Raw genomic sequence first — 13,828 nt, 5'->3', positions numbered from 1 at the left:
AACCAAATAATGTAAAAATGTACAACTTTTGCATGGGTTGTCCGCTTTCCCTCAAAATCTAACAGTGTTTCTGTAATCTCTTTACATTTGCTGAATCCAATCCACATACACTTTCGGGGATATTCATCCTATAAGAAGACAGTCAAGCAGACTCTTTGGTAGTTGTCCCATAAAATAAGAAAAAAGCAAACTGATTCGTACTTAACAGGCAGGCTGGCCATACAAATATAATGTATTTTCTGATATAAAACACATACAGCATCTAGGAGAGACATCAGAAAATCATTCTGTGCACTGAAAATGGCCCAGATTTCTACCAAACAACCTAATTTCCTCAAGGCAAAACAATTTGCCACGACTTAGAGTTGAACTGGTATTATCTCTTATATAGCAAAATAAGATGCAAAACTCATCACTAACATCCACACACACACACGTAAAAGAAAAAAAAACAAAATAAATGCATGTAAAACCACACAAACACACAGCCACACAAACATACAACAGTTTTTACTATCAACACTTGCCTCACTGTAATGTCACAGTTGTGAGTTGAGTGAACTGATGGTATTTCAATATCCTCTCAGACAGCCTTGATGAAAGGCTAATGCTGGATCACCGCCTCATCCCATGGGCCATAGATGTTGCTGGAGAAAAAGAAAAAAGAAAAAGGAAGAAAGAAAAAAAATACAGTCAATATACCTTATGTCCCCCAAAAAAATTACAACGGGACCCTCCACAATGATATCTTTACAAATAATGAATGAATCTAAATACAAAGTCAGGGTATGAAATTATAACTCATTGCCCACATCTTACAGAAAACCCCATCTGATTTGCTTCAGTGGTCAAAGAGAAATGAGGAATTTTGTAGAGGATGTCAGGAATCTCTTCCCTCCAAGTTCTGTCTATTGTAATTACACACAAGAGCATCAAAGTGCTGTACTGGGAAGAATCAGACTCATGATATGCTATATAACCATCCACTTTTCTCTGTGACCGCTTAACCAAATTGAATGGGGTTTTCTGCAAAACAGACCTAAGATGTTATATTTCAAGACCCTGAAGTATTATTTAGACAGTTTTATCATATTGGGTGTTATCGATGCGAAAATCTGATTGCAATTTTTTTTGGGAAATACTGTATAACAGTCATTTGCCAAACACGCTCACAAGAATAAGTGAAATGACAACTTACTCAATAATACTCTAAGAGTGGATATTTTCGTGCGACTAACTTTTTGCGCTCAGCCGGGTAAGATAAGTTTGGCGTGTTTTTAATTCTGCGAAATCAAGATATCAACTACTGGAACATATGGTGGGCAAAAATACTCGCATGCTTTTATTTTCACACTGGTTTCTGGTTGCGCGAAATGCGCAAAAATTTCAACACCGAGAAAATTTCCACTTTTACAGTATATCACAGTTAGTATAATCATTTTCCAATATTGCAGTGATGAATTGAAATATATCTGAACACAATGAGACTAACTGACTTCACATTTGCCAACTTATGCCATGACATGGTAAGGTTTGCACTTTTGCACACATTTCTTGGACACACCAAATCATTGAAGAAATTTGTTCAACACTAAGAGGCCTTGCACACACACACTGTGACCAGTAAAATGGCAGGTCTGTTACTCTTTGCCAATACTTGTATGATTACAATGCACTAATGTTATAAAAATGTGCATGCTGTAAGCTGATCTGTGACATATGTGACCCTGCATCACAAAACGAACAGAAAATCGCCAGACATGAAGTTTTAGTGAAGAGCATAGTCTGAAAGAGCTGACTTTAAGCTTTAAAATGACGTATAACTCAAATCAAATGGACTCTCCCAACCTATCTAAATATTGGAAAGAGAGCACACACTCAGGAAAAGTGTGAACTGAGAAAAGAGGCTCTGAAGTACAGTGTCTATTCAAGCGCTACATTTTTACCAAGCCGTGCTGGCTGTGCGATGAATGGGACAAAAAACAGGATGTAATCCACCAGAGTAACAACAATGAAGGGATTATCGGATTAAACTGAAATTAAGCATGCCTCATTAACACATTCTGTCCATAAATAATGCCAACTTTCAAAGCAGTAGCATCATCTTCTCAAAAGTTATTAGAGTTGAAAGTGAAGAGTGTGTACAAGGTTTTTAAGAAATGAAAAGGTGACTTTAACCCTAAAAGGGCCGGGGGGGGGGGGGGGAATCCGCCCCCCTCGATGTTTTCGCGCTATAATTCTGTAACATAAGAAGGCCTCGTCGCGAGGCTTCTTGACCTTGTTTGTTCAAGTCTCGCGCAACTTTTGAGACCAAATTTGCAACGTCCGCCCATACTTTTGCGAAGCCACGCCAATTTTTGTAACGGAATGTCGCCCCAAAACGGGCACAATTTTGTGTACATTTCCTATGGAAAACAGTGCTCTGTCATGAAAGTCATAAAAACCTGATTATTTTTACAATTAATAACTTTCATTGATTAATTTTGTGCTAATCATGGTAGAAAAGTGGTTAGTGACAATTTCCAATGAAAAAACAAAGAAAAAACAAAAGTTGAAAAACAAGAAAATACATAAATTCTGAAAACAATAAAATGCATAAGAATTGAAATGAGTTTTGGAAGTTTTTGTGATGTACAATTGTTGAATACGCTAAAACAGATTTACAGATCAAAAATTAGACTCTCAGTGCTTTTAATTAGGCTAAAATATGATCTTGAGCTTAATTTGCATAATTAATTAATCAAAATTAGAAATTGATTGTTTCAAAAAATCTTATGACACAATCTTGTAGATTATGTTCGAGATGAACTGCTAAAAAATACACTTTCCAGCCTGTTTCATGATCCCAAATTTTAGCGTAATGTAGAAGAAGACTTGCTCTTTTAGAAAATATGAAAACAAGTCAAGATCGGTTAGGTTGACCCATTTCACCTATTTTCAGTCCTCACACACAATCAGTGTGTGCGACTTTTTGTTCGTTTTGTGATGCACGGTCACATATAAAGTGACTGGTTAAAACGTTTCCAATTTGGGAGGAGAGTGAGAAGGATTGTGACTATCTAGGATTTAAAAAAAAAAAACAAATGGCAATATCTTTGAGCATCATGACAAAGAGTATGGAGTCAATAAAATCATTTTGTCTGTTCATAATTTGATTATGACATCATCGTGCAAAAAAAGAAAGAAAAAATAAATAAAAGAACAAACTAGGTCTGAGTCATCTTTGGTACAGAGGCAAAAAAGTAGGAATTCCGCATCTCAATACTCACTTTTTGTAGGGCTGGAGTTTAATCAACCAGAGAGGACACACGTAGGTGATGAACAGGTGGGTCACACCAAAGGCGGTTGCCATGACAACACTGACGGAGATGAGGGCAAGAAAGGCGATGGAGGCACTGAGCCAGGTGACCACGGTGTCTGCCCTGGGGAATGTGATCTAAAATACACATGACAAAATTGACAGCAAAAGGGAAGGTGTGGGTAAAAGCAAGAATATAGCACTCATTTTCATTAAAAAATTGATTAAAAAAAAAGAGTTCTACAAACTCATTTATGGTGGACACATAGCCATCAACAGACCTTCTTCATGGCATGCACCTTGTTACCTCCGCCAAGGGGGGGGGGGGGGGAGGTTATGTTTTCATTACCATTTGTTTGTGTGTTTGCCCGTGTGCAAAATAACTCAAAAAGTAGTTGATGGATTGGGATGAAACTTGCAGGAAAGGTTGAGAATGACACAAGTAATAAACGATTAACTTTTGGTAGTGATCCAAGAATTTTGGGGGAATTTATGAAGGATTTTTGATTTTTTGGCAGGTAGGGTCAATGAACTTGCGAGTTCAGGTTGCGCATATTTGAGGTTTGCATGCACGCACTAAAGTGTGTGCTCTAGTTTCTGCTAGGGCGAGGCGCGCCGTGCAGCTGAGGGTTTATGACGTAACAAAGGCTTCTATATTGAAAAATCAGGCGACTTTCAGCACACAATGCAGTACGTATGGGTAGAAATCACTGATATCTCTATGGAAGAACAAGATCAATGGTGGAAATGAGCTGCATGCTTGGCGGAGGTCTGCACTCTCAGAGTGCTTTCCTAGTTTTGATTTCTTTAGACACTATTATTAGAAAGTTGAGACAATGAGACAGTGTACAGTGTACCCAAGATTGAGTTTCACTGTGTACACTCAGCCATACAAAAAGTAATAATGCTTTCTTACCATTATCCTTCCAGTATACAGAGTCACATATCATAATCGTATATGATCTATTAAAGGAGCTTTTGCAATGAAATAGAATATGTCCATATAGTTCATGTGCTTGGTTAAAAATGTTGCATGCAATCATTAATCATTCATATATCAACTTGACTTATTATTTTTCATAGGGGTCTTGCAACAAAGTAGCATAGGTGCACTATTTAACTCTAGCCTACAAGACTCATATAGCACATATCATTGCCCTAAAACTCAATAAACCCTTGATGACCTCATTAATAGAGGGCATTTTCAGGGATGAAAACAATGAGCACTAACTTTATTTTGAGCAAGACGCTGCAAACCAAATAGCCAGATTGTCCGGGGCATCTAAAACTTACCATGGGGTAAGCAAAACAAAAGGGCAGTTGCCTGTTCATAGGATGGGGCACTTGCCCTGATGCATATTCAAGCAGAGAAATATTTCATATTGCCCTGTTAACCCATTGCGGACAAGTCTTGAGTATACTCAGGCAGGTGTCTATGGGAAATACGTGTTGTAGCAAAATTGAATCATCCTCAACTGGTTAAGGATACTGAGTTCAACACCTGTGTGTACATCTTCCAACCATGCCTATAAAGTTAATTCAAAAGCTCTTCCATATTCCATCAAAACTGTAAAAATAAATATCACTTATTTACAGAGCTTGACAACTTCACATTTTATCCAGAGATATTTCACGAGGACAGAGGACAGCATAAAAAGCAACACTCAAACACACAAGCATGTCACAATCTAGAAGTGCAATCACTCGAATATCTCTTTTTTTTCAGGCACAAGTCGCCCTTTTGGTTCTAAAAGGGCGACGCCCACCTTTAATCGTTTCCTGAACGCTGGCCAGAGAGCAAAAAGCAGCATCGCCTGGGTGACGGTGGCAAAGGCATGAAGGGTGGAGGGAAGCCGAGACGCCAGGCACACAGAGGCAAAGATGGAGGCATTCAGAGAGAGGTGCTGGGATGCCCTGCACAAAGACAATGACAGTGGACAAGGCACAATAAAATAACATAGTCTGGCTTGAGAGGAGAATAATCACTCTAGGACTTTGACCTTTGACTGCATTACACAAGTTTCCCCTGGAAAGCATCTATACTTCTCTTTAGATTGTGCAAAATTGTTGTTAACAGTAATTGTTATTGTCATTATTATCAGTATTACATATCACTTCTGATTAAGATGACTATGAAAGCTATAATACATTATTACTACTATAATCATCATCATTTATACATTAATGCTATTTTACTACATGCAAACCATTACCAGTCATCATTTCTTACATGATTATGATCATAATCATATCTTCTCCATCCATTCCAAGATGATCTATATCACTATTTTTCATACCCAGACATATCTGTCAAAAATGCTTGCTCATAGTCTACAAGTAGTGAAACAGTAGCAAGCAGTTGTGCAATTTCTGCAACAGAATGAAACTATAAAAGTGTGAAGGGTGTACGTGCCACTGCAGCAGCTGAAATCAATCTACTATATGACGAGACAGAGATATTGGGTTTCTGTACCTACATGTAGGACATCAATAGTTCTGTTGACAAAGCATAATGCTCACAGCACACTAATGGCCTCACCAACATAAATGCTATTCAACACACTCTATCACTTCAATGTTCACTCACTTTCAGTTCTTGCTCTACAAATACACCTCACATCTATAATTATAAGTTATGTCACAGTGTATTCAAAAATTAAGGAGTTAGTCAAAGGTCTAGATGCAGGTAAACTTAAGAGTGCAAGCAAATTTTAGATACCATCAGAAATATACAGACAAACTCACCCAAGTCAACTTCACACAAGTGTGAAAATTGGCTAAGTTGAATAAAAAGTGTACTCCGAATGGATATTAACACAGTGTTAATTCTAGTAATGTGTAAATCTTCATTAGCGTATAAAGTTGAGAGATTTTCTCTGGTCCCTGTGATTCAATGAAGGCAAGGTCGATTTTATCAACTTCAATGAGAAATTATCATCACAATAACAATTTCTTATCTGCAAAAAGCAAAGCAAAACAAAAACCGCTTTCATTTAAAGCAGAATCTTTCAGAATTGCTTATACAGGTGTATATGCTACTGTAAAGTTTGATCAATCTAATTTATTTCACGAATTACGAGATACGCACAATTTATAGCGCCATCTACGGAGACCGAAATTCATGATGTCGCAATGAACGATTCGCTCTGTTTGCAACGAGAAAATTCAGGATTATCTTGAGAATCCTGAATCCTGGTAAATCCAAACCGATAAATATAGGCACGGAGGTCAGTAATTTACTCTTTTCTAAAGCATTTATTGAAATTATGTCTCTAAAGATGTATAAATTTGGTTATCATTTGTGCAATGTTACTGTAGTCAGTGACAGAATGTGTACCGCAGTATGCGTGTGTGTTTCGCTTGATCGAAGTACGTTTATGTACATTACAGAAATTTAGGTTCAGTGTAAGAACACGATTATGCAACAAGCACTTGCAGTTTTGGTTGGTAAAACCTAGATAGTTGAAAAGTCTTTAATTGGAGAACATGTTTGTGCATGTATGAAAGTTAAATGTTAAATGAATCAGGCTCAAGGTCAAGCCATTGGGCCGAATGCATAAAACAAGCAATTGCTTGTAAGCAATTGCTTCGAGCAAAAGCACAAGCTCGTCTAGCAAAAGGTCTAGCTCAAGCAATTGCTTAAATCCATATGCATAATCTTTTGCTTAAATGCCAACACCTTTTGCTTGTCCTGCACAAGCAATTGCTTGCGTTTTCAACAAAAAAGGATGTCACGCCTGTGCGAACACAAGAACAAAGGCGAGTGTGGCAGCATGTACAGTTGAAAGGGCATGTGTGTGTGGAAACATTTCCAGACATACACTGTAGCAGAAGAGCTATGAAATGCACACACAGACACATACACACACATCTATACACACACACACGTATCACTGGCTGATTCCCATCACTGCAGCTTACAGCAGCCCGGATCTGCCAGATCGCACGTGGAGAGAGGTCTCCTTGCTCTCCACCGAAGTCAGACATCCTACCTGTTTTTCATCACATTTTGCGTGCTAACCGCTGGACATTCCCGTTGTTGAAATGAAAAAGTTTCTTACACTACTTATGATTAATTTCTTGTAGATTTATACCACTCCTTCACAAGTGTGGTCTTTCTTTCATAAATGTGAAAATGATACTTAAAAGGGAACGTTTCGGTTAAGCAAAAGCTCAAGCTCATTTTACAGAGCTTGGAAAATCGTAAGCAATTGCTAGCAAGAACTAGCAAATGGTATGTTTTATGCATACGTTTTTAAGCAAATGCTTGGTCTCTAAGCAATTGCTTGCGGGCAGCAAGCAATAGCTTGTGCTTGCTAGCAAAAGCTTCTGCTTGCAAGCAATTGCTTGTTTTTATGCATACGGATTCGAGTAAAAGGCTAGCACAAGCAATTGCTAGCGTTTATGCATTCGGCCCATTGTCACATACAGCTATTTGTTTAGATTGTACATGTCAAGGCTGCCAAGTAAAACAGCACTGAAATTATTCTAACTGAATTTGAGAAGAATTATGAAGGCTGTAATGAAGTTCTGGTTTTCAAAGGCAATTTACGGTGCTGTTACAGGTTTATTTCATTTTTATAACATTTTCAGCTGCCAATGCTGAAATATTTGGTGTTATCTTTACTTGGCAACTCTGATTCCTAAATCATGAATATTCATTTATGTATAAAAAGATAAGTAATATTGATTTATTGGTATCTCGAGTGAAAGATGCATGATTTAGTATAAAGGATTATCACATGAATATTAATAAGAAAATTTGTTCAAACAAAGGATGTAAAGGATTGTGACAGTTCTAAGGGTTTATTCAAGTTATACCGATATGAGTTAAATCGGGACAAGAAATTCCTACTCATTCATTTAATATCGGTGTCACTGATATAGATAGAGTTGAGGTTCGAGTTAGATAAATGCAAACAAGACACACAAGTAAAGAGTCAGATACTGAGTGTTAACTTATAAGATGCATTTATTGGTACCGGTACAAACAGTTCTTTATCTTTCTATGCATACACATGAAAGGAGTCATTCATTTATGCCAGTATGTTAACCCTAACTAGGCCGGGGGGGGGGGGGGGGGGGGGGGGGGGGGCCTCCGAGGCCCCCCCTCGACGTTCAGCGTGATGTATCGCAATCGCAAAAAGCTATCGCGCAACGTTTCATGACTTTTTTCTTTCAAGTCTCCCGCATCTTTTGACACCAAATTTGCGACGCCCGGGCGCACGGTTCCGAAGTTACGCATAAATATGTACATGCATGTCAGACCAAAAATTGCTCAAAAACGTTAATTCGTGTACAATTTCAATGCAAACTGTGCTTACTGGCAAATTTCATAAAAGCGCATGATTATTTTGGTGTTTTATTGATTAAAATCAATGAATAACACATTTTCTTGTTCGGAGCGATGTCGCGGACAAATTTCATCGAAAAAACAATGAAAAACATAAAGTCGAAAAAACAAAGAAATACATAAGAAATTCAAAAAAACAATAAAATACTCAAGAATTTTTTCTGATATCACAATTTTTTTTATTACATTTGCTAAGGACACTAAAAAGAATATTTACACAAAAAATGTGCCTGTTTTGAGCTTTTTTTCGTGATTTATACCAAATAGTCTGATTTTATGCATCATCATGCATAAATTAGCATAATTTAGCATAAATGATGATTTTTTGAAAAATTAACTTCATGGTATTTTACATTACATCATAGGCAATGTGTGTGCTAATTTTCGTCGCGATCGCGCGGTCGACGGCCGAGATCTGGAGGGGGGGGCCTGGGAGGCCCCCCCGGCATTATCAACTACTTAAATAGCCTGGCCTAGTTAGGGTTAACAATATGTATTAATTATATGCCTTTGTTTATATCATTCTCTGTTACAGTTTTCACTGAGTGGAGTGGATTGGAGTGAGTTGCGATGAAAGAAGACAAGATTCGACACTCCTGTAGAAACCCCGAGTCTGAGTGATTTATCATTAACCTGATCTCGTACAAGCAGGCACAGCTACTGTGGTTTTACAGCCAACCTTGGCCTTCAAAACCTTTTACAGCATTATACATGCCCTGTTGATAATTTCACAAGAGTAATTCACACAGATTCAGCATTTAAATGGGTGGTGGTACAGTCAGCTAATCAAAGTACGGTTAATGTACTTAGGGTTACTGAATTGCAGATAAACTTCTTGATAGAGATCTTACTTGAAATAATGAGACACGAAAGTGAAAAAAATGACAAACGATGGGAAAACAAAGTGGACATACGAATTGTTTCTTTCACTCACACAACTTTTGTAGTTCCATAGTCAAAGAAGATTAGGTTCCCAAGAAGCATAAAAACCTGCCAAAATTTAAGCAAAGAAGATAACCATTCTGATGAAAGGAGTACTGCTGTGACAGACAGTAATACTTTATATACTATGACATGTAGACAGTCCGAGAAATGACACTTTGCATCTATGAAGTGAACCTTTCATTAGTTGAATCCACTAGACTCACGAAAAAACAAAAACATCAACAACATGCAATCATCAAATGTATCATATTTCCTCTAGGTAATTTATTGAATGTTATTTTAAACTAATGTACTCAGTACCATCAACAAAATCACTATCCCAACTGTGACAATAATTACATGTATGTCAACCATGATGACCATCATTACTAATCATTCTCCATTGCAAAACGAATTTGCACTGGTATTTTTTTCCTGAAACCCTTGGTTACAGGCTTTGTTTTTTGTGTTTCTTCATATTTCATATATGTTACTGTAATGGAAATTTGCACGGTGTTTGAATTTTTGCTCATTTCCCGCAACCAGAAACTAGCGCTTGCCATATGTACAGTAATTCATGTCTGAATTCTGCGGAATTACTGTAAAACCCCCGCAAAACTCTTCTTCTCTGGCCAAGCACGAACAAGTAGTCATGTGAAAATATCCACTTCTGAGGTCAACTCACCGTCATGGCATAGATGGTGTCCGTGCTGATGGAATCAGTCAGAGTCTTGAGGATCGGTGACATGCCGAATGAGAACGTCAGGAAGATGACCATGGTACGCAGGTCGTCCAAAACTTCAAAACAAATGACAAGGGACAACAGAACTTCTAAAAATGTCTTGATCTCAGAAAATACTCACAATTTTGACATGAATGGCGAGCTACTGTTCCTATAAGCATTCTCAGTGAAAACCCATTTCACAAGAAAAAGAGAAAACGGAAACCATCCCCCCCCCACCCCCGGTCTTCTTGCCCTTGCGATTGCTGGCAATCAATCTGCTCTTGAAAGTTTTGGTGTTTAATAAGTTTAAGAAAATAAGCAAAGCAACTGACTATGAACTGAAGGCATGGCATGTAGTACTGTTTTCAAACTGTTTTTTTCATCAAAAACAAAAGGGCTCTCTGGGAAATGCTCACGGCAGGAAGTGCTTACTTACTTGACCTCTGACCTCTGTTCTCGACATCTGACCTCTCCATCCAGCGGAACAAGGGGTACGCACAAACCGTGGCAGCCCCGATCCCGCACAGGAGGGAGGAGGGTGAGAGAAGAGCAGAGTGCATAAAGATGAAAGACACCACAAAGAGACAGATGCTGAGGAAGACAAAATAAGAGTAGAAACACATTCAACTGTGAAGGGAAATTTTGTAGCTATCTACTTCCCATCCTACCTCATCATCCCATTTCACTGGCTTGATGTACTCACAGATTTAGAACAGCACATTATTTTCAGTCTTGACTGATTTATTGATTGAATTTATTGCCACTTTATGGGGTGGAACACCCAGATCAGCAGAGCTGGTTTCCATCTAGGGGTCTTTTGCATGTACTCTGGCTGCATGTTGGCCTGATTTTAATAGTCTAGGTCATAAAAAAACAGTGGAGCTGCTTTCTATAGCAGTCTTCTGTTTACATGTATGCTGGCTGCATGTTATCCTGACTTAGTATACACGTGTACACCGTAGGTATCAAAACCAAGAAAATGGCAAAACAAGGTGACTTGGTTGCAAAATATTCGCTGAATAATAAGAGTTTGACATCATGATGTAAGTACTTCCTGTCTGGATTGAGAGTTTGAAAAAGTCTTGAAATTTGTAACTCTTTTGTCCATCAAGATGCACCTTATTCATTATCACTGATGATTTCACTCTATATCAGCCTTAACCAATTGAAGACGAGTCCCGAGTATACTCGGGCAGGTGTCTATGAGAAATGCCTGCTGTAGCAAAATCAACGGGTTAATGAGATTAAAGGGACTGTACAGTACTGGTGTAGGTGGGGATTCATGTTTTGAACATTCTTAAGTGAGATACTGAGAAACCTCTCATGAAATATGAAAGAGCATGTAATTTTAAGAAGGATTCAACATTTATTTGATAAAAATTGGTTTCCAAATGGCTGAGATATCCAAAAAGTGATAATAATAATAGACTACAGGCCACGCCTTTTATCAGGATCTCTTTGTTTCACCTTGTTTTTGGATATCTCAGCCATTTCAAAACCGATTTTCATCAAATAAACTTTTGATACCCCTTAGAACTGCATGCGCTTTGAAATCCCATAGAGTGGTTTCTGAATATCTCACAAAAGTTAAAAGCTAAATCCTCACCTCGACCAGAACTGTACACCCTTTAATGCACACCAGAAATTAACAATCGTAAAACCATCATTAATGCGCGACTTACTTACCAATCTAATTGACTTTGACATTTGATGCATGGCAAGCATACCCCATTTCCAGCGCTCTGCATCTCATGTTAAAAGATGTACAGATACCCATGACAGCCAAATTTTAGCAGACTCAATGTCAATTCAGCACAGTTCTGATGTGTTTTAAAAGGTAAAGTTATGTACAGTAAAAATACTTAAAAAAAAAAATATTTATTAGTTTATTTATTTCCAGCAATAGAATGGATAACCCTTTCTGCACAGCTGAATTTCAAAGGTGTCCACTTGACATATTATATAAAATTCATATTTATAAAAAACAACAACAGCGATAAAAACACATTAAAACTTGTAAACCATGGGTATGATTTCAATCATTGTAAAAAAAATTGACTTACAGTCCACAAATTAATATGATTCATTAAAATCATTTCAGTAGCAAAAGAAAAATTATACACAAAATGATTCGCAGTCGACAAATTAATATCTGATACAATGTACATTAAAATAATTGCAGTATAGAAATAACCGGACAAAAAGACAACAGAAACATACTCAGAGAACTCGACTTAACACAACTAAATACCTTACCAAAATACTAATTAAGGACCGAAAAAATAAAATAAAACTAGAAATGTCGCTACAGCGACTGGTTATACCCCCGCCAAACAACATTTCATAAGCTTTGGTCAAAACAACATTTCATAAGCTTTGGTCAAAAAACTGAGGAAGTAGTTAAATCCGCAAGATCTTTCCTTGATCTTCTGCCATTAATATGCCGTTACCATGGCAACATACTTTCGGGTACTGTCGAAAAATGCGTCTTGCACATCTACAACCAAAGGCACACATCTGTACCAAGTTTCATGGAAATTGGGCAAAAACTGAGGAAGTAGTTTGCAACACAAAATTTTCCATCATTTTGGCTCATAATATGTGAGCTGTTACCATGGCAACATACTTTTTGTCACTGTCAAGAAATGTGTCATGCTGACCTATATCCTAAGACAAACATTCAATATGAATTCCATGAGAATTGGAAGAACACTGATGAAGCAGTTTTGCCATGAAGCATTTTGCCCTATATTTTACCAATAACATGCCGTTACCATGGCAACGCACTTTTTGCCACTGCGGAAATATGTGTCTTGCACATTAACATATTCAGATGAACATCTGTACCTAATTTCATAAAAATTGATCAAAAACTGTGGGAGGAGTTCGCGACGCAAGATTTGTACCCATTTTTGCCCATAATATGCCGTTACCATGGCAACGTACTTTTGGGTACTGTCAAAAAATACGTCTTGCACATCTACAACCTAAGGCACACATCTGTGCCAAGTTTTATGGGAATCGGTTGAAAACTGAGGAAGTAGTTCGCGACGCAAGATTTGCAACGGACCGACCGCCCGACCGCCCGCCCAACCGCCCGACCGACCGCCCGACCGCCCGACCGACCGCCCGACCGACCGCCCGACCGCCCGACCGTCCGCTGATTCCTATATACCCCCTTCAAACTTCGTTTGGCGGGGGTATAATAAGCATTGAGGGATTAATAGAGGGGAAAAAATGCGCCGGCTCATTTGATTGTACAAAGAAGTGGTGGACAACCCAGTATATGTAAGTGTAGACAGGAGAGTCATATCAAACCATTCATGATACAATTGTAGCTTCAGAAACAAAACACACACACACACACACACACACACAAGTAAACTCACCTGCTCAATTGCTGGGTGATAACACCTGTTTCATAAACAACATTCCAGTATTCATAGGTCCTTGTATACACTGCAGTCAGGAAATTGATTTAAAACATGTCACAAAAACATATTTTAATTACGAGACACACACTTGTAGA

General features: G+C 38.0%; 1 protein-coding gene across 1 annotated transcript; it reads right to left on the bottom strand.

Annotated features, from left to right (window-relative positions):
* Positions 1-538: 538 nt before the first annotated feature.
* On the bottom strand, positions 539-12,031 carry LOC139735072 (phosphatidylinositol N-acetylglucosaminyltransferase subunit C-like). Its single transcript, XM_071645845.1, has 7 exons — positions 12,027-12,031; positions 10,736-10,890; positions 10,261-10,373; positions 9,586-9,641; positions 5,065-5,212; positions 3,270-3,436; positions 539-647 (listed from the first exon to the last, which is right to left on the bottom strand). The coding sequence occupies exons 1-7, from the start codon at positions 12,029-12,031 to the stop codon at positions 605-607; spliced, it is 687 nt and encodes a 228-aa protein (XP_071501946.1). The 3' UTR covers positions 539-604.
* Between the last annotated feature and the right edge of the window lie 1,797 nt (positions 12,032-13,828).

The sequence above is a fragment of the Diadema antillarum genome, unplaced genomic scaffold, assembly GCF_040938485.1.
Source record: "Diadema antillarum isolate AM-2024a unplaced genomic scaffold, OU_Dant_1.0 seq00000563_RagTag, whole genome shotgun sequence".
Classification (NCBI taxonomy): Eukaryota; Metazoa; Echinodermata; class Echinoidea; order Diadematoida; family Diadematidae; genus Diadema; species Diadema antillarum.
The sequence above is the reverse complement of the archived record's forward strand: the minus strand, read 5'-3'. Positions and strand labels throughout refer to the sequence as shown.

What these genes read in the sequence shown, in the direction of transcription:
- LOC139735072 (XM_071645845.1), bottom strand. An exon ending in GAACAGAGGTCAGAGGTCAA is followed by an intron (nt 10,374 to 10,735) that starts GTAAGTAAGCAC and finishes TTTGTTTTGAAG; the next exon opens with TTTTGGACGACCTGCGTACC. An exon ending in AAACTCCAGCCCTACAAAAA is followed by an intron (nt 648 to 3,269) that starts GTGAGTATTGAG and finishes CTTTTTCTCCAG; the next exon opens with CAACATCTATGGCCCATGGG.